This window comes from Elephas maximus, chromosome 1 (assembly GCF_024166365.1).
Source record: "Elephas maximus indicus isolate mEleMax1 chromosome 1, mEleMax1 primary haplotype, whole genome shotgun sequence".
In the NCBI taxonomy this organism is placed as follows: domain Eukaryota; kingdom Metazoa; phylum Chordata; class Mammalia; order Proboscidea; family Elephantidae; genus Elephas; species Elephas maximus.
Window position 1 is genome coordinate 190984687 of NC_064819.1, and position 20526 is coordinate 191005212.

The 20526-nt window shown below is 36.7% G+C and overlaps 1 protein-coding gene across 1 annotated transcript in view; it reads right to left on the bottom strand.

Moving 5' to 3' along the window:
* Positions 1 to 19540, bottom strand: part of TRDN (triadin) — a 354043-nt gene extending 334503 nt beyond the window's left edge. The window contains exons 1-2 of the mRNA XM_049874135.1: positions 19483 to 19540; positions 18568 to 18777 (exon numbers count right to left, since the gene is read on the bottom strand). Of these exons, the coding sequence (XP_049730092.1) occupies positions 18568 to 18777; positions 19483 to 19540 (268 nt within the window). The remainder of the gene's footprint in view (positions 1 to 18567; positions 18778 to 19482) is intronic.
* Positions 19541 to 20526: the final 986 nt, after the last annotated feature.

A 20526-nucleotide genomic window follows, 5' to 3' on the forward strand; every position in this document is an offset into this window, starting at 1 on the left:
TTAAATGAAAGAAAAAGTAGGATCCTGATTTAAAAGCATTTTTGGTGAGCTAATTATTTTATTGACTGAACAAGGAAATGGCTGTCACTTTTCTAATCTACATTTGAATAGCCTTACTGTAGCTCCAATCCTTTCCATTCAATGTTTGAAGCATGAGCTTTTTCCCTTAGCTTTTTAAATTTTTTCTCAATTGAAATTTTCCCATACTCAACTTTACTTACTTTAATAGTTTAGAAATCTGCCCTTGTATGGAACCTAATGAAATTAAATGCAAGCATTTTTAGTTAAAATTAGGTGGCTATTTCAATATTTAATAGCTTCATGACAATGTTTCTAAGTTGGTCTTGGCTGTTGTTCAACTGTTACTTTTTGAGGCAATAATGAACATTGCTGAATGCAAATAGATATACACTTCACCTCTCTTTCTCAATATGACCTCAATCAACCAATTTTTCACTGGCAAAATTGTGTTGCAGATGTTTAAGCCTGGAATATTTCCAGCTAAGTGGAGCTAGACCCATGTCTAATAAAGGGCATTTTATATTCTAAGGCAACAGCTTTTGGCTTCTTTTCCCATGTCAAGTATCAATTAAAAGTTGGAGAATCATATTGTACCTTTATGAACAAATATGTATAAAAAGGTGAGGAAGTTGTAATAATAAATGAAAATCTAATTTGCTTTCTTCTTAAAAGAGCACATTTTAAATATAATGACATTTCAATGCTGCAAGGATAATAAAAACAGAAAAACATATTTTCTATAAGCTTATGAATTTCCAGCATCATTGTTTCAAAGCTAACATTCAAAGGAATTAATCTGATAGTAACATAAGAACAATCAGAGTATCACAATATTCCAGTTGGATGACCTACTTGGATTACTATTTTATGAACTCAGACCAGTGGAAGAGAGTGAGATTGGGGATTGATACAGCAAGTAGTGTGTCTTGAAAAAATATCTAATAAATATTTGTTTCATCAAGATTTAGTTTTGAGAACTCTTGACTGTCTCATACATTCTGTTTTAACTGTGTTAACTGAGCAAATCATTTTAAAGTTCTTTTCACCATATTAAAATATAGCATGTAGTACCATGAATTACATGCTCATCATAGAACATAAGATTAACACCCCAAAGTCTCAGAATCGCTGCAACATTCCTTAAACATAAAATAGGAGTTTTTAATTATAGAACGTCTATTGTGTAATTGATTGGTAGAATTTATTTATATGCATATGATATTTAAAAATTTCAAATAGTGTATTCAATTCATCTTTTGGAATATGCCAATTCATCTTTTTAAAGTATTAGAATGTACTTAAGATCATGAAAATTAAATTAAAATAATATTAGCTACAATTTAACAATTACTATGTGCCACTTAAAAATCTAAGTTTCTTATATGTATTAACTCATTTAATGCTCACAGAAACCATATGAAGCAAGTTCTTTTATTACCTACAGAAAAGAAAACTGAGGCACAGCTAGTATTTGGTGAGGCCAGGATTGTAATCCAATATTCTAGCCTCAAAGCTTGCACTCAGCTATTTTGGTTCTGTTCTTGAGGTTCCATGTGTTTCATCATTGTTATTGTTGGTTTGTGTTTTTGCTTATTTGTTTTTTGGGGGATTTTGTTTGTTTGCCTGGTTTATATGCTAAACAAATTAGTAAATCATGCAAATTTTATTGAACAACGTGTGTCAGGCAGTAAGCAAGGCAGTGGAGACATTAAAATGAACAAGACAGGCCTTAACTTTGAGACACAATTCAAAGAGGGAGACAGAGGTTTAAAAAATATTTTAAATGTGGATCCTAACACTGTCAATATTGCAATAAACTAATATTTTTTAAATACTAAGCTTATTACTAAGCTTTCAGAATTACACAATGCTATTTTTTTTATGGCCCTTTCCTTTATTCATTTACTTCGTTATTCATATATTCTTTCACCCAACTTTTGTTCGAATGTTTATTAAGCTCACACTTTGTGCTGAACATGTCTAGACACTAGGAAAATTAAGTAAATGAATTAGACAAAGCCGTTTTTCTTACCAACTTAGCAGATCAGTAGGCAAGAGATATTAAATAATCACACCTAATTAAATTATACAACTTATAATAACTGCTATGAATAAACTGTAAATAATACAATGATAAATCAAGATAGAGTAACTTCATTCACATTGGAAATTCAAGTAAGGTTTCTCTGAGGAAAAGAATTTAAGCACAATGCTGTAAAATGAGTAAGGACTGGTCCTTCAAGAACTGGGAGATTGGCATGTAGTATAACTCATAATCGTAGCTACACAGATGGATAAAATTGTAAATCCCCACATAAAGCCTCATTTACTTCGGTTCAAATAAGTGATATAGAGCACTGGTTTCAGACTTTTGTATTTTTTGGATTACTCAAATCTACCCCAACAAAAACCTGAGATTCTGACATTGAATTTTCAACTTTTTATTTCCCAAAGTGGGGCATTAAAAAAAAAAAAAAAAAGTGGCAATAACAGTATCTTTTATTACCATAATTTCAAAAAACAAAAATTTTAAGACTAAAAAGGTTAGAAAAATGCAATATCAGATTTAAGAACACTTCTTTAAAATACTTTAACTTTTTTTCTGTTTTCTTCTCATTTCACAAAGAGCCAACAAAGTTTCATCGAGATCTGGGAATCCTTAGACTATAGAATCCTCTGACTCCTTGAAGTATTCATACAGTAATGCAAATGCATCATTTTAGGTGTACGTACCAGGAGAGAAAGGAGAACTGGGATATTGAACAGAAAACGTGGTCTTTGTGATAAGCTTTAAAGGAGAGGGAGTAAGATGTCCAAAAAACATCAACCATTCCTGAAAACTTGGTACACACGAGAGCTAATCATGTCTTATATGTTTCATTTAGTGTCTGCCTTCTGAGTCTAAAATGTAGTAAAAAATTCATACACACACACACACACACTATTATATCTACATATACACATATTTAAGCATACATACATAGATATGCATATATATCTATACATAACCATTAGATCTTAAATTTGTATGTTTTGATTGACTTTGGGCCTTCCCTGAATGTTTTTACTCTTCTAAGCTCATAACCTGACAAACAGCACACCTGCCTTACTGGGCTGAGTGCCAGGAAAAAAAAAAAAAAAAAAATCAGGGAAATTAATTTCCAAGAGCAGTAGATAAATGGCACACCTCATTAGAAAATCCATTTAAAAGGCACATCAGGAGACGTCTGCAAGACTTTCATAAGAAATTGATGCTTCCTACCATCACGTCCTTGCTGTCTCTCTTCTCAGATTACTGATTTTACTTCCTGGTAATAAGATTCAAATTCACGTTACATTTAATGACTGCCTTCTCTGTGTCAAACACGTATACTTTACATAGATCATCTCTTCTAATTCTTACAAGATTGTTTTGAAAGAAGTATGCTTTGTGGAATGCTTGCCAAAATGCCAAATGTGGTTTGAGACACCTTGGCACAACCACATAAAGATTTCTTTCCTTCCTGTGGGTGTGGATGCTAATAAATTGTGACCCTTTTTCATAAGCAAGGCAACTAAGACTACTACTACAATTTATTCCTGTACATTCTAACCTGGAGAAAAATGATTAACATCTACCGATTCCTTTGTTTGTATATTTTACTTTAGAAATCTTATTTTTATTTCTTATTATTTAGAGAGAAAGTTATCTATTTCTCTAGGCAAAAGAAATTTATAAGAAATTTCACTCAAAGTGCACAAATTCTGGTCCAGAGATATTAAATTGTCAGGATACCACTGTTTTCTAGAAGGGCTTTATGACAGAGTCTACAGAACACTGGGGGCAAAGCCTATAAAACCTTTTGCCATCCAGTAGATTCCGACACATAGCGACCCTATAGGACAGAGTAGAACTGCCCCACAGAGTTTCCAAGGAGTCTCTGGCGGATTCGAACTGCCGACCTTCAGGTTGGCAATCGTAGCACTTAACCACTACACTTATAACACATTCTCCCCAATTCCTGAAAAAAGCAACTTTACCCTGCCCTTCTGGAGGTTTCTGAATACATTCATCTTCCAGGAAAGGACTAAGGCAGAGTAGATAATATCAAGGTGATCATACATCTTGCTTTGTTCCTATTGTCCTGAAGGAAATATTAATAGCACTCTCTTTCATTCTCACAAGTATCCTGTTTTGGATGATATAGTCATCCTATGTGATGTGTTTGTACTGTGTCAAATTTACTAAGTTGGAACTACGTGTCCCAGAATTCCTTTCCATGTAATTTTCCAAGTAACAATTGGCTACATTAAAAATTCTCGAGAGCAGTGGAAGGCTAAAACAAAGGACTAGATGTTGTTTATTGTCTGGAGCTTGTTATATGGCAGGTGCTGTTGCTACTCATGCACATTGTCTCTGATACATTAGTTAGCCTCGTTGATGTGTGGCAACAGTCAGCAGCGTCTCCTCCAACTCCCACTGGACTGCTTCCTTCAGCGTCTCGGAATTTGGCCAGATTTGTGTGACGTTACCTGGTGAAGGAGGCCAATTTCTCCAGCAGCTTACCCACATCATTGTAATGTGAGGTGGTGAAAGACAAATACAGGTTGTCCTTAGTCTTGTCTTTAGCTTCCCCCACTCTAAGTCCATCTGCTCTTTCCAACTTGCAACCCGCTGACTTCAAACCTACCCCAGACACACTAACAACAGCCTTACATAGACTGCCTAATTAGCTCCCAGGGTGCATAAAGTTTGAGCCATACAATAAATCTCTTATTCTATAAGGCTCAGAGTGGTACCGCTGTCTGATCAAACCTTGACTGAAACACCACAGTATTGTTTGGACATTATATTTAAGAAGAAATGAAGAGTGGGTGAAATCCCTTTTCCAAGTCTCTGTTTATTAATGCTCTAAAATGTGTCTTATTATGTTAAAAAATAAAAAATCAAAGCCACAAATTTTGCAGATGGGAAAACAAGGCACTATCTTCGTTTGACAAACATGGAGATGCTAGTTCTTAGTCATGTTACCTTATAGGTTGTAGAACTATAGAATGACTCAAATCTTCTGAAGGAAACACAGAAAGGCCAATTGTACCTGTGGCTCATAAGTAGACTATATTTGGGTACATCAGATCAAATTCAGAAAATAAGGAATTGTGGAGGTTGCCTGGGACAGAATCATTCTTTCCAATCCAGCACAGTATTTGCTTATGAAAATCGACTTTTATTTCTCTATGAATAATTTCTTATTATATTCAAAGAGTTTACCTACTTTTTTAAAGTGCCACAGAGTAATTTAAGGCCCAAGAACAGAAGCCCTGACTTTCTGGTCTTCAGAGCTATTTCTAGTATGCTTTCTTCTACTGTTAGCTTTGTTTTTTTAACATTAGCAATTGCATATTTCAGAGAGTATTATCTAGTATGGAAACTCACAATGATAATAATATTAATCCCTAGCAAAGGCTTGAATTGTATCAACTAAAATTAACATTAGAAATGTAAAAGTATCATTTAAATTTTGAAGCTCTCATTGAAGCAAATGATATTTTCTGTGAAGACTCAACATAAAAAAGGCAGGTTAGAGCTTGTTATATAGAAAAAAAGGATATTGAATCTTAATATGAGTGAATGTGTCTCATCCAACAAAAGATTAATATAAGTGTAGGTTTTATGGTATAATTATACCAAGTCCTTGAACTTACATTCTTTCATTCCTAGAAACTGATCACTTGAATTTTAATTAGCTAAGGGTATTTGAACTTCTTATTTGAAGAATTTATAAATATCACCTTTAAAATGTCAAGCTTTATGATTTTGTTTTATTTTTTCATTTCAAATACTTGGTTAATTTTTGTCTTTCTAGATATGGCCTTCTGATGACAGTTATCCTAACACATCATCTTTTTCTTTGTTTCTGTTGTAACTACGGTAACTTTTATCAACTAGAATATTACATGGCACTTCCTTATATCTGAGTATTTATCAAAAGACACATAACTTGACAATATAATTTTCTAAGAGTGAAATATGCGATAGCCAACCTCCAAAATCGCTCCCAATAATCCTTGCCTCATGGTAGTCACAGCCTTATGCAACACTTCCAACATTATTTAGAGTTGACCTGTGTAACCAAAAGAATATTGTGGAAATGACGGTGTGTAATTTCAAAGTCAAGGTCAGAAAAGACACTGTGGCTTTTGCCTTGCTCTTCATGGATCACTAGCTCTGGAGAAGGCCAGCTGCCATGTTGTGAGTGTACGTCAGCATTCATTTGACAGCCATGTGAGAGAAACATCTCGGAAATGCATCCACCAGCCCCAGTCAATCCTTCAGATGACGGTAACCCCGGCCAACATCTTGACTGCAACCTGAATCAGAAGAACCACCTAGGTAGCCTAGTATCAAATTTCTGACCCCTGGAAACTGTGTGAGATAGTAAGTGTTTACTGTTGTATTAGGTCACTTAACATTTGACAAAATTTTTGTGCAGAAATACATAACTATTACAAATTATAAGTAAAACTATTTTTTATAAATATATTTTTATTTTACAATTTTTGCATTTTAATGTTATCTTAATTTCAAAAGTTGATCAAAAGCTGTGTGAAGGGATGAAATACAATATTCTTTATGCTAAATACTTAGTTTCTTTCGTAATTTGAGGAATGATTTCAAATTCAAAATGTCAGTGTTAATCATACCTTTAAGCAACATATGTCAGAAAAGCTACTACGAGACAGGAACTATTGTACAGAGAAATACAAGCCTATATTCCTTCCTTGGAGAAGTTTTGGGTTTCTAAGTGAGATGAACAAATAAGCAAATAATTATGATATACTGTGTTAACTACTTTTAATACAAGTGCTCATAAAGTGCTAAAGAATGAGAGAGCAAGGTATAGAAAATTATTTTAAGAAGTTTGGAAATGCTTCAGAAAGGAGGTGGCATTTAAGTTAAGGTAACATTAAAGCAAGAATAGGCATCCTCTAGATAACAATAGAGGAATGAGCCTCTGCTATTAAAATTAATATCTGTAAAAGGTTTGTGATAAATTGAGTTCTTTACTACGCACTCAAGTATAGTTACTCACATATTTTTTAATTTTCAGTGTGCTTTAAGTGAAAGTTTACAAATCAAGTCAGTCTGTCATACAAAAATTTATATACACCTTGCTATATACTCCTAATTTCTCTCCCCCTAATGAGACAGCACACTCCTTCCGTCCACTCTCTCTTTTCATGTCCATTCAGCCAGCTTCTAAACCCCTCTGCCATCTCATCTCCCCTCCAGATATAAGATGCCAACATAGTCTCATGTGTCTCCTTGATCCATGAAGCTCATTCTTCACCAGCATCATTTTGTATCCCATTGTCCAGTTCAAATGCTGTCTGGAGAGTTTGCTTTGGGAATGGTTCTTGTCTTGGGCTAACAGAAGGTCTGGGGGCCATGACCACCGGAATCCTTCTAGCCTCAGTCAGACCATTAAGTCTGGTTTTTTTAATGAGAATTTGGGGTCTGCATCCCATTGCTCTCCAGCTCCCTCAGGGGTTCTCTGTTGTGCTCCCTGTCAGGGCAGTCATCGGTTGTAGCCAGGCACCATCTAGTTCTTCTGGTCTCAGGATGATGTCGTCTCTGGTTTGTGTGACCCTTTCTATCTCTTGGGCTCATAATCACCTTGTGTCTTTGGTATTCTTCTTTTTCCTTTGGTTCAGGTGGGTTGAGACCAAATGATGCATCTTAGATACCAGCTTGCTAGCATTTAAGACCCCAGACGCCACTCTCCAAAGTGGGATGCAGAATGTTTCTTAATAGATTTTATAATGCCAAATGAATTAGATGTCCCCTGAAACCATGGTCCCCAAACCCCCACCCCTGCTACACTGGCCTTCAAAGCATTCAGTTTCTTCAGGAAACTTCTTAGTTTTTGGTTTAGTCCAGTTGTGCTGACCTTTCATGTATTGTGTGTTGTCTTTCCCTTCACCTAAAATACTTCTTATCTACTACCTAATTAGTGAAAACCCCTCTCCCTCCTCTTCTCCCTCCCCCCTCTCTTAACAATCTAAGAATATTTTTTTCTTTGTTTAAACTGTTTCTCAAGTTCTTATAATAGTGGTCTTATACAATATTTGTCCTTTTGAAACTGACTCATTTCACTCGGCATAAGACGTTCCAGAGTCCTCCATGTTATGAAATGATTCACAGTTTCATTATTGTTCTTTATTGATGCGTGGTGTTCCATTGTGTGAATTTACCATAATTTATTTATCCACTCGTCCATTGATGGGCACCTTGGTTGCTTCCATCTTTTTGCTATTATAAACAGTGCTGCAATAAATATGGGTGTGCATTTATCTGTTCATGTAAAGGCTCCTATTTCTCTAGGATACATTCCAAGGAGTGGAGTCGCTGGATAGTACAGTAGTTCTATTTCTAGCTTTTTAAGGAAGCACCAAATTGATTTTCAATGTGGTTGTACCATTTTACACTCCCACCAGCAGTGTAGAAGAGTTCCAGACTCTCTATATCCTCTCCAACATTTATTATTTTGTTTTTTGGATTAATGCCAGCTTTGTTGGAGTGAGATGGAATTGCATTGTAGTTTTGATTTGCATTTCTCTAATAGCTAATGATCCTGAATATTTCCTCATGTATCTGTTAGCTACCTTTATGTCTTCTTTAGTGAAGTTCCTGTTCATATCTTTTTGCCCATTTTTTAACTGGGTTGTTTGTCTTTTTGTAGTCGAGTTTTTGCAGTATCATGTAGATTTTACAGATCAGGTGCTGACTGGAAATGTCATAGCTAAAGACTTTTTCCCAGGCCTGGGTAATATTTTTACTGTTTTGGTGAAGTCTTTGGACGAGCAAAAGGGTTTGATTTTTAGAAGCTCCCAGTTACCCAGTTTCTCTTCTTCGTTGTTGGTAATGTTTTGTATACTGTTTATGGCATATATAAGGGCTCCTAACATTGTACCTATGTTTTCTTCCATGATCTTTATCGTTTTAGATTTTATATTTAGGTCTTTGATCCATTTTGAGTTTGTTTTTGTGCATAGTGTGAAGTATGCGTCTTTTTTCATATTTTTGCAGATGGATATCCAGTTATGCCAGTACCATTTGTTAAAAAGATTGTCTTTTCCCCATGTAACTGACTTTGGGACTTTGTCAAATATCAACTGCTCAGATGTGCATGGATTTATGTCTGGATTCTCAATTCTGTTCCATTGGTCTATGTATCTGTTGTTGTACCAGTACCAGCCTGTTTTGACTACTGCGCGCCAGTATAAGAGGTTCTAAAATCAGGTAAAGCGAGGCATCCCACTTTGTTCTTCTTTTTCAGTAATGCTTACTTACCTGGGGCCTCTCCCCCTTCCATGTGAAGTTGGCGATTTGTTTTTCCGTCTCATTAAAAAATGTCATTGCAATTTAGATTGGAATTGCATTGCATCTATAGATCGCTTTTGGTAGAGTAGGCATTTTTACAATGTTAAGTCTTCCTATCCATGAGCAAGGTATGATTTTCCTCTTATGTAGGTCTCTTTTGGTTTCTTGCAATAGTGTCTTATAGTTTTTTTTGTATAGGTGTTTTACATCTCTTTTAAGGTTTATTCCTAAGTATTTTATCTTTGGGGGCTACTGTAAATGGTATTGATTTGGTGATTTCCTCTCCAATGTTCTTTTTGTTGGTGTAGAGGAATTCAACTGATTTTTGTATGTTTATCTTGTATCCTGATAATCTGCTGAACTCTTCTATTAGTTTCAGTAGTTTTCTTGAGGATTCTTCAGGGTTTTCTGAGTATAAGATCATGTCATCTGCAAATAGAGATACTTTTACTTTTTCCTTGCCAATCTGGATGTCCTTTATTTCTTTATCTAGCCAAATTGCTCTGGCGAGGACCTCCAGCACAAAGTTGAAAAAGAGTGATGATAAAGGGCATCCTTGTCTGGTTCCTGTTCTCAAGAAGAATGTTTTCAGGCTCTCTCCATTTAGGATGACATTGGCTATTGGCTGTGTATAAATACCCTTTATTATGTTGAGGAATTTTCTTTCTATTCCTATTTTGCTGAGAGTTTTTATCGTGAATGGGTGTTGAACTTTGTCAAATGTCATTTATGCATCAATTGATTCTTGTCTTTTGTTTTATATGATAGATTACATTAATTGTTTTCTAATGTTGAACCATCCCTACATACCTGGTATGAATCCCACTTGGTCATGGTGAATTATTTTTTTGATATGTTGTTGAATTCTATTGGCTGGAATTTTATTGAGGGTTTTTGCATCTAAGTTCATGAGGTTTATAGGTCTGTACTTTTCTTTTTTTGTGGTGTCTTTACCTGGTTTTTGTATCAGGGATATGCTGGCTTCATAGAATGAGTTTGGGAGTATTCCTTTCTTTTCTATACTCTGAAATACCTTTAGCAATAGTGGTGTTAATTCTTCTCTGAAAGTTTGGTAGAACTCTGTAGTGAAGCCATCTGGGCCAGGGCTATTTTTTTGTTGGGAGTTTTTTGATTACCTTTTCAATCTCTACTTTTGTTATGGGTCTATTTAGTTGTTCTACCTGTTTGTTAGTTTAGGTAGGCAGTGTGTTTCTAGAAATTCATTCATTTCTTCTAGGTTTTCAAATTTGTTGGAGTACAATTTTTTATAGTAATCTGATATGATTCTTTTAATTTCAGTTGGGTCCGTTGTAATATTGCCCATCTCATTTCTTATTTGGGTTATCTGCTTCCTCTCCTGGTTTTCATTTGTCAGTTTGGCCAATGGTTTACCAATTTTGTTGATTTTTTCTAACAACCAGCTTTTGGTCTTGTTAATTCTTTCAATTGTTTTTATGATTTTTATTTCATTTAATTCTGCTCCAATTTTTATTATTTGTTTTCTTCTGGTGCCTGTGGGTTTCTTTTGTTACTCTCTTTCTATTTGTTGAAGCTGTAGGGATAATTCTTTAATTTTGGCCCTTTTTTCTTTTTGGATGTGTGCATTTATTGATATAAATTGATCTCTGAGCACTGTTTAAGCCGTGTCCCAAAGGTTCTGATAGGAAGTGTTTTCATTCTCACTGGATTCTATGAATTTCTTTATTCCATCCTTAATGTCTTCTATAACCCAGTGTTTTTTGAGCAGGGTATTGTTCAGCTCCCAAGTGTTTGATTTCTTTGCCCTGCTTTTTCTGTTATTGATTTCTACTTTTATGGCCTTATGATCAGAGAAGATACTTTGTAATATTTCAATGTTTTACAGTCTGTTAAGGCTTGCTTTATGACCTAATATGTGGTCTATTCTAGAGAATGTTCCATGTGCATTGGAAAAGAAAGTATAATTGATTGCTGTTGGGTGGAGTGTTCTGTATATGTACATAAGGTCAAGTTGGTTGATTGTAGCATTTAGATCTTCCGTGTCCTTATTGAGGTTCTTTCTGGATGTCCTGTCCTTCACCAAAAGTGGAGTGTTGAAGTCTCCTGCTATAATTGTGGAGCTTACTATCGCACTTTTCAATGCTGATAAAGTTTGTTTTATGTATCTCGTAGCCTGTCGTTGGGTGCATAAGTATTTAGTATGGTTATATACTCCAGGTATATCATCCCTTTAATCATTATATAGTGTCTTTCCTTATCCTTTGTGGTGGATTTAACTTTAAATCCCATTTTGTCAGAAATTAGTATTGCCACTCCTGCTCTTTTTTGATTGTGGTTTGTTTGATATATTTTTTCCATCCTTTGAGTTTTAGTTTGTTTGTGTCTAAGGTGTGTCTTTTGTAGGCAGCATATAGACGGATTGTGTTTTTTTATCCATTCTGCCACTTTCTGTCTCTTTATTGGCACATTTAGTCTATTTGTATTCAGTGTAATTATGGATAGGTATGAGTTTAGTGCTGTCATTTTGGTGTCTTTTTTTGTGTGTTGTTGACAGTTTCTTTATCCCACTTAATTTTTTGTCTTAAGAAATTTTTCTTTATATATTGTCTTTTCCTCTTATTGGTTGTTGTCTGTCTTTTTTTCTGCTGAGTCTCTATTTTTTTCTTGTGTTTTATTTTGATATGTGGGATATTTAGTCACCTTTGCAGTTATCTCAATATTTACCCTTATTTTTCTAAGTTTAAACCTAACTTTTATTTCTTTATATCACCTTGTCTTCCTCTCCATTTGAAAGATCTATGAAAACATTTCTTAGCCCCTCTTTCTTATTTTAATGTTGTCTTCTTTTACATAATAACATTGCTGTTTCCCTGTTGTGAGCATTTTTTATCTTGATTTATTTTTGTGATTTCACTGTCTGGGTTGACCTCTGATTGCATCATTCAGTGTTCTAGTCTTGGGTTGATATCTGATATTGATTTTCTAACCAGAGAACTCCCTTTAGTATTTCTTGTAGTTTTGTTTTTGGTTTTTATGAATTCTCTAAATTTCTGGTCATCTGGAAATGTCCTAATTTCACCTTCTTGTTTGAGAGGCAGTTTTGCTGGATATATGATTCTTGGCTCACAATTTTTTTCCTTCAATGCTTTATATAAGTCATCCCATTGCCTTCTTGCCTGCATAGTTTTTGCCATGTAGTCCAAGCTTATTCTTATTGACTGTACTTTGTAGGTGACTTTTCGTTTATCCCTAGCTGTTCTTAAAATTCTCTCTTTATCTTTGGCTTTGGCAAGTTTGATTATAATATGTCTTGGTGAATTTCTTTTAAGATCTATCTTATGTGGAGTTCGCTGAGCATCTTGGATAGATGTCTTCTCATCTTTCACAATATCAGGGAAGCTTTCTGCTAACAAATCTTCAACAATTCTCTCTGTATTTTTTGTTATCCCTCCCTGTTCTGGTACTCCAATCAGATAGAGTCCCACATGATTCTTAAGGTTTTCATTTTTTTTTTAACTCTTTTATCTGATTTTTCTTTCAAAAATATTAGTGCCAAGTGCTTTATCTTCAGGCTCACCAATTCTGCCTTTCACTTGCTCAATTCTGTTCCTCTGACTTTCTATTGATTTGTCTACTTCTGTAATTTTATTGTTAATCTTCTGAATTTCTGATTGCTGTCTCTCTGTGGATTCTTCCAGCTTATTAAATTTTTCATTATGTTCTTGATTAACCTTTTTAATTTCTTCAACTGCTTTATCTGTGTGTTCCTTGGCTTGTTCTGTGTATTGCCTGATCTCCTTCCTGATGTCTTGAAGGGTTCTATATATTAATCTTTTGTATTCCTCATCCAGTAATTCTAGGAAGGCACTTTCTTCTAGAAGTTCCCTTGATTCTTTGTTTTGAGAGCTTGTTGAAGCAATAATGGTCTGTTTCTTTATATGATTTGATATTGACTGCTGTCTCTGAGCCATCTGTAAGTTATTATATTAGTTTATTTTATGTTTGCTTACTGTATCCTAGTTTCTTGCTTTGTTTTGATGTGTCCAAATGAGTTGCTTGAGTGAGCTAGCTTGGTTATTTTCAGCTTTAAAACTCTGATGTCCTGTCACCAGATGCCTAGAGCTGTTACCAGGTATATCAGCCTAGGAGTCCATTCAATTTTCTTGCATGGTTTCAGCTCAGGTGTCCAGGTAGCTCGTCATCAAGTGCGTGGTACAGATTCTGTCCTACAGTCTTAGAGGGGCAGGGGTGATTGCTGTAGGTACCAGTATCTGGTTGCAGCAGGGGGTCATGCTCTGAACAAGGCAGGGGTTAAGAATCATCCCCAAGTGTCTCTATGGAAAGCGCATCCCTCTTCACTAGAGCGTACATGTGGGTGGGTCCTGCAGACAGACCATGGGCCCCCAATGCTTTTGGTTGTAATGACTGGGAGGCATCTGTTATCCTTGGACCCCTGTCATGGATGCCTGGGTGACCTGAGTGGAGCCACCAGTCCTTAGGCCCCTGATGTGCATAGGTGAGGACCCTGCTTAATAGATAAAGCAGTGTGAAACATCAAACACCCACCTCTCCACCACACAGCTGAAACAGTTGCAGTCTGCCAACAAGGGTCTATTCTCTTGAAATAGGCCCACACAGGTCCATGCAGGGGGGGATCTTCTTCAAAGTTCACAGACCATTTATGCCTGGACAGGAGCTGCTTCTATCCGGAGCTCCACAGGTTAGTGGAGCTGGCAAATTATCTTTCCCTGCAGTTGTGAATTTATTACTTTTCCAAGGCCAGGAGAATGGTTCCTGGCACTCAGCAGGACCTATCTCAGGCCCAGGGAAATCAACAGCCTCTGAAGCTGGCTTGGGGTTGGGGTGGGGGTTAAATATATGCAAGCTCTTAGCTTTTGCCGAGAGTGCTGTTTTTCTCTGGTTCCTGAGGTATGAGTAGGCTGTAAGGCTGGCTGCTTCTCCCTGAGGAAACTGTGGCCGAATGGCACCAGCAGCCTGCCACAGCCACTCCCGGGAATGGTGCCTGAGGGATCCCGGTGATTCAGGTCTGGCAACTCCTCTCCACTTCTGAACCATCTATCCCTTCCCCTGCCAGTCAGTCCATTTTGTAACTTTGCCTTTGATGTTCAGGGCTCCTAGCTTGTCATAAATATAATTGTTTTACTTGTTTTTTCAGGTCTTTATTGTAAGAGGGATAGCCGGAAGTGTCTGGCTATTCTGCCATCTTGGCCCCACCTCCTCATATAATATTTTTAAGTCTTATTAAAATGGCACTATTATTATTCCTACTTTATAGATGATGAAACTGAGACAAAGGGAGGCTAAGTTATTTTCCCAAAATCATACAGCTTATAAGTGGTTAAAGTCTGGATTTAAAACCAGGGAAATTCAGCACCAGAGTTCACATTCTTAACTACTATACTTTCTGCTATTTAAAAAAAAAAAACACTGCCACTGCTTTGATTCCGACTCACAGGGCCCTATATGCGGTGGCATCGCTAGCAGTGAGTGTGGACCGCACCCCCTGACACTGTAAAAGGGGATGACAACAAAGTGACCCTGGGTCCACAGTGGCACCTACAGCAGCAATGGGGGATGGGGGTTGGGGGAGTTGGCATCACCAGGGTAGAGGATGCCAAGGCAGTGGCATTACTGGGGTTGGTGTCACTCATCACCCTCTGTGATACTCATTACCATCCCCTGGTTCCCACCAGTCAGGGTGCTGCAGCTGGGATGTGCCCGCCATTAGACAGAGAGCAGGGTCCCTGGCTTGGCCAGTGGGAGAGGGGAGATGATGCGGGGAGCCAGAGGGGGCAGGACCGGTGGGGTGGAGCTCTTCCTCCCATGGGGTTTCACAGCCCCACTCACCCCAGGACAGGGGTGAGAGGGAGGGTGATGCCATGAGTTACCCACTGGGTGTCACCAACCCTAGTGATATCTATATTTCAGAGTAGAACTACCCCATAGGCTTTCCGATGCTACAGTCTTATAGAAGCAGACTGTCACATCTTTCTTCTGCAGATTAAACGGCCAGCTTTTTGTCAGCAGCCCAGTGCTTAACCACTGCCACCAGAGCTCCTACACAGCGAGAAAAAAAAAAAAACTGCATGAGTGGAGGCAACAAAGAATGAATGTATGTAGTTCCCTAGCACTATCAGGAATGAATAGTAGTAAGTATAACTGGGAAACAGAGTACATAAACTGAATTGCAAAATAGAAATGAAGAGCAAAGCCAAAAACTTGAAGTTCATGCCAAGGAGTTTATAGGTAGGTAATTGGAAATACTCGAATAGTTCTAGGTCAGAGGGCAACTTCATCAAATTTATGTATTATGAACAGACCATTGAGAGCAATGTTAAAGAGGAGAGACCAGATGGTGTAGACACGAAGTAATTGCATTAGTCCCCTCAAAAGAAAATGAAGGACTGAAATGTAGTAATGAAGATGGTGGTAATGAGAGGCAGGGGCAGATTATGAGACATACAAGATTTAGCAGGTGCATGATATGATGACTGATTACGTACGGAGGAAACTTGTACCATGACTTGCAGTTTTCTTTTTTCAGGAAATGAACGGATGGTTAGATCGATATTAAGTATAAGAAACATAGGAGGTGGTCTTTCATAGAAGATGTACCTAATAAACACTTATTGAAAGAAGAAATAAAATAATACTGATATAGAGTTTATCTTTTGCCCTATCAAATGAAATGCAAGTAGCATAGGCATAATCCATAGCACCTAATTACAGTGGTCTATTTTTTTTTTTTAATGGTTACTCTACTATAGATTATAAATGTGTCTTACATTTAAGTAATTGAATATAAAAATCTGAACTAGTTTTAGGTTGAAGCCCTGGTGGCACAATGGTTAACAGCATGGCTGCTAACCAAAAGGTTGGCCATTCAAATTCACCAGGAATTCCTTGGAAACCCTATGGGGCAGTTCTACTCTGTCCTGTAGGGTGGCTGTGAGTTGAAATCAATTTGACGGCAACTTTTTGTTGTTGTTGTTCTTTTGTTTGTTTTTCAGTGTAAAAATCTAAACTAATTTTAGGTAGCTGCTCATTTTATTAAAGAATTAAGAACAAATTCAACAACAATTTCTATAAAAACCAAAAACCAAACCTGTTGCAGTCAAGTAGATCCCAACTCATAAAATTAACTTCACAAATATTAGATTTGCATGCAATTCTTAAAATAAATCTGTTGTAAAAATGAAAGAATGGTATTTTATGATCATATTTGGTCCTAAAATTTGAATCAGTGAAATCCTAAAAAGCAAACAAACAGGTGAAATACTATAGTCAATATTGACTCAAGGAAAATAACATTTCTTAGAGTAATACAACCAACTATATTTTACTCATAGTTACAATTTTATATCATAGACATTTCAACTGTATATTTTTTGAGTCTACACTTGAGTATTGCCTATTTACAAAAGACATTTATGGCTCTGGAAAATACTCTTTTGCTTTGGTTGACATTCATGGGTCTTACCTTTACCCCTTACGTGTTGCTCTCACTTTAGCCCAGCTACCAAGAGTACTACAGCTAGCAGAGTCACCTAAATTGCACCTCCATGTCAAAAAAACCAAAAAATGTAGTTCTATGACTTCAAGATATTTATACGTGTATTTCAAGCCCAGCTACCAAGAGTGCAGCTAGCAGAGTCATCTAAATTTCACCTATGTGTCAACAAACCCAAAAAATATAGTGCTATGACTTCAAGATATTTATACCTGTATTTCTTTTGATATCTTTGGCATAGCTGTTTACTAGCACACATAGTAAGTACTTGATAAAAAATTGTAAAATGAGCGAATAAAGTGTCATAAAGATAAATACGGGATCCTTGAGTGTATAAAATGGAACATATAGTATTTATGTTTTCCAGGTCCTACCTCCACTTCTGGAAACCCTCGTGGCATAGTGGTTAAGAGCTACAGCTGCTAACCAAAAAGTTCAGCAGTTCAAATCCACCAGCAGCTCTTTGGAAACTCTATGGAGCAGTTCTGGTCTGTCCTATAGGGTCGCTACGAGCCGGAATCAACTTGGTGGCAACGGGTTTGGTTTTCTTTTCTTTTTACCCCCACTTCTACTGGAGAAAGAAAATGTGGAGTGCAATTATGAAAGAGCACCATTAAGAGGTTAATGACATGCTTTCGCTTGTAGTAAAAGGTGATGCATGATAAATCCATTCATTGGTTCGTTTTATATTTATTGTGCACCTGATTAATTCCTGTCTTCAAACAATTTAGTGAATAGAGGCAGTCCCAAGTAAAAATAGATAAATACAATTTAAAAATAAATAAAAATTCTCTAACAGAGGGAAGGACAGGGAACTTAGAGGTTGAATTTGTAGTCGTGGTGGTGGTTGTAGAGTCAATTCTGACTCACAGTAACTCCATGTATGCAGAGTAGAACTGCTCCATAAGATTTTTAAGGCTGTGACCTTTCAGAAGCAGATTGCCAGGCCTGTCTTCTGAGGCATCTCTGGGTGAATTGGAAGTGCCAACCTTTCAGCTAGTAATTGATCACCTAATCATTTCTGCCACCCAGGGACTCCTAGAGATTGAATAGACCATATGAAAATCTGTCTTTTCTCATTTGTATTATTTGTATTTTGCCTCAAATCCCTGAGGACACATGGACTCAAGGAACAGTGTCTCATGGCAAGCAATTCTGGGAAAATTCTTTTTAACACACTTTATTTTCAGTAACTCAAAATAGGGTAGTTTGGTGGAAGAAGGTAAGACTGTGTTTGTAAAGGAAGCCTGGAGCCAGAGGATACAGGGGATTAAAAATATTTTATCAAATTTTTCTTTTGCCCAGAAGTTGTTTTGTTTTGTATTACTAAGTTTAAATTTTACAAATTATCTTGTATTTAATGGTGGATAAGCTCCCATTTTTTCCCCCAAATTAGACATCTATTCAAGGTTTCTAATCATTACCTTTCTGAAACTGCAACATTCAACCTTTGTTCACCTCTGCAAATAAAGGGTACCTTTGAAGTCTGCCAACACAAGGAAGGAGAATAGAAGGGGAAGAGCAAGAAAGGAACTCAGCTTCAGTGGCCCTAAGGCACACATGTGGCGCTCTTTATTTCATACACTAAGATGAGGCAAGGAAAAACAAAGCCAGGTCTGGGGAGAACATTTATGTTTGTTTTAATTTAAAAGCTAAATTTAATCTATCTTACCTGAAAAATTTTTGTAATCCACTAAATCAAACATAACAACTGCAACAGCTGACCACGTGATTATGAGAGCAATGACCAGGAGCCAGGCTGCCGGGGAGCTGAATGTCGTCACTATGTCTTCTGTGACTGTCCTCTTCAGCACTTTTCCAGGGGATCTGGGCACTGATCCATTTTTGCTGTCTATCACAGTTGTAGTTGTTGATGCATTTCCTACACAAACATTCAGAAAGGAGAATTACAATTTAGAAAATCAGGTCAAATACTGATGACAAAGAACACAGTTTATAGGAGTTATGCAAATTTACTTCTATAATAAACCAAAACCAAACCTAACCCATTGCCATCAAGTTGATTCCAACTCATAGCAACCCTGTCAGACAAAGTAGAACCGCCCCTTAGGGTTTCCAAGGAGTAGCTGGTGGATTCAAACTGCCTATCTTATTTAAAAAAAAAATTTTTTTATTGTACTTTAGATGAAGGTTTACAGAGTAAGCTAGTTTCTCATTAAACAATTCATATGCGTACTATTTTGTGACATTGGTTGCCAACCCTATGACATGTCAACTTGTTCCCAATCTCCCCTTCTTGATCTTGGGTTCCCTAGTACCAGCTTTCCTGTCCCCTCCTGCCTTCTTGTTCTTGCCCTTTGGGCTGGTATGCCCATTTAGTCTCTTTTCTTTTTTTTTTTTTATGGGCCTGTCTAATATCTGACTGAAGGGTGAACCTTAGGAGTGACTTAGGTACTGAGATAAAAGGGTGTCTGGGGGCATAGTGTCCGGGTTTCTCCAGTCTCTGTCAGACCATTAAGTCTGGTCTTTGTTTGTGTGTGTGAGTTAGAATTTTGTTCTACATTTTTCTCCAGCTCTGTCTGGGACCTTCTTTTGTGATCCCTGTCAGAGCAGTTAGTGGTGGTACCTGGGCATCTAGTTATGCTGTACTCAGCCTGGTGGACATTGTGATAGTCGTGGTCCATTAGTCCTTTGGACTAATCTTTCCCTTGTGTCTTAGGTTTTCTTCTTTCTCCCTTGCTCCAGATGAGGTGAGACCATTGGAGCATTTTAGATGGCCACTCACAAACTTTTAAGACCCCAGGCACTACTCACCAAAGTAGACTGTAGAACATTTTCTTTATAAACTGTGTTATGCCAGTTGAGCTAGATGTTCCCTGAGACCATGGTCCCCACAGCCCTTAACCCAGTAATTTGATTCCTTAGGGAGTTTGGATGTGTCTATGGAGCTTCCATGACCTTGACTTAGACAAGTTGTGCTGGCTTCCCCAGTATTGTGTACTGTCTTACCCTTCACCAAAGTCGCCACATATATATTGGAACTAATATATTTTTTTGGAAAATTGTTTAATCCAGCAGTCTCTATTTCTTTGTCAATACTGTACAGTATTTAAAATATCTGCATTGACATAGGAGGGAAACTACATTTAATTTGCAATTCTTTGATTACTAGAAATGAGATTTTTTTTTTCCTGTATTTCAAATCTTTTTTTTTTGGCTATTTTTCTATAAGTCTCCACTTGGTGGCTTATAAAATCATATATATGAGAGTATCAATTTATCTGTTGTTTATATTGCAATAACCCTGCCACCCCTGGTAACCATTAATAAAATTTAGTTCATATACATCTGCCTTTTCTATTTCATATAGCTCAGATCACACAAAATTTGTCCGTTTGTAACTGACTCATTTCATTCAACATAGTGCTTTCAAGGTTCACCCATGTTGTAGCATGTTTCAGGACCAGATTTCTCTTTATGGCTGAGTAACATTCCATCATATATACATACCACATTTGGTTTATCTGTTCATCTGTTGATAGACATTTAGTTTGTTTCTACCTTTGGCTATTGTGAATATGCTTCTATGAACATCATTATACAAGTATCTGTTGGCATTTCTGCTTTCAATTCTTTTGAGTATATACCTAGAGTAGAATTGCTGGTTCAT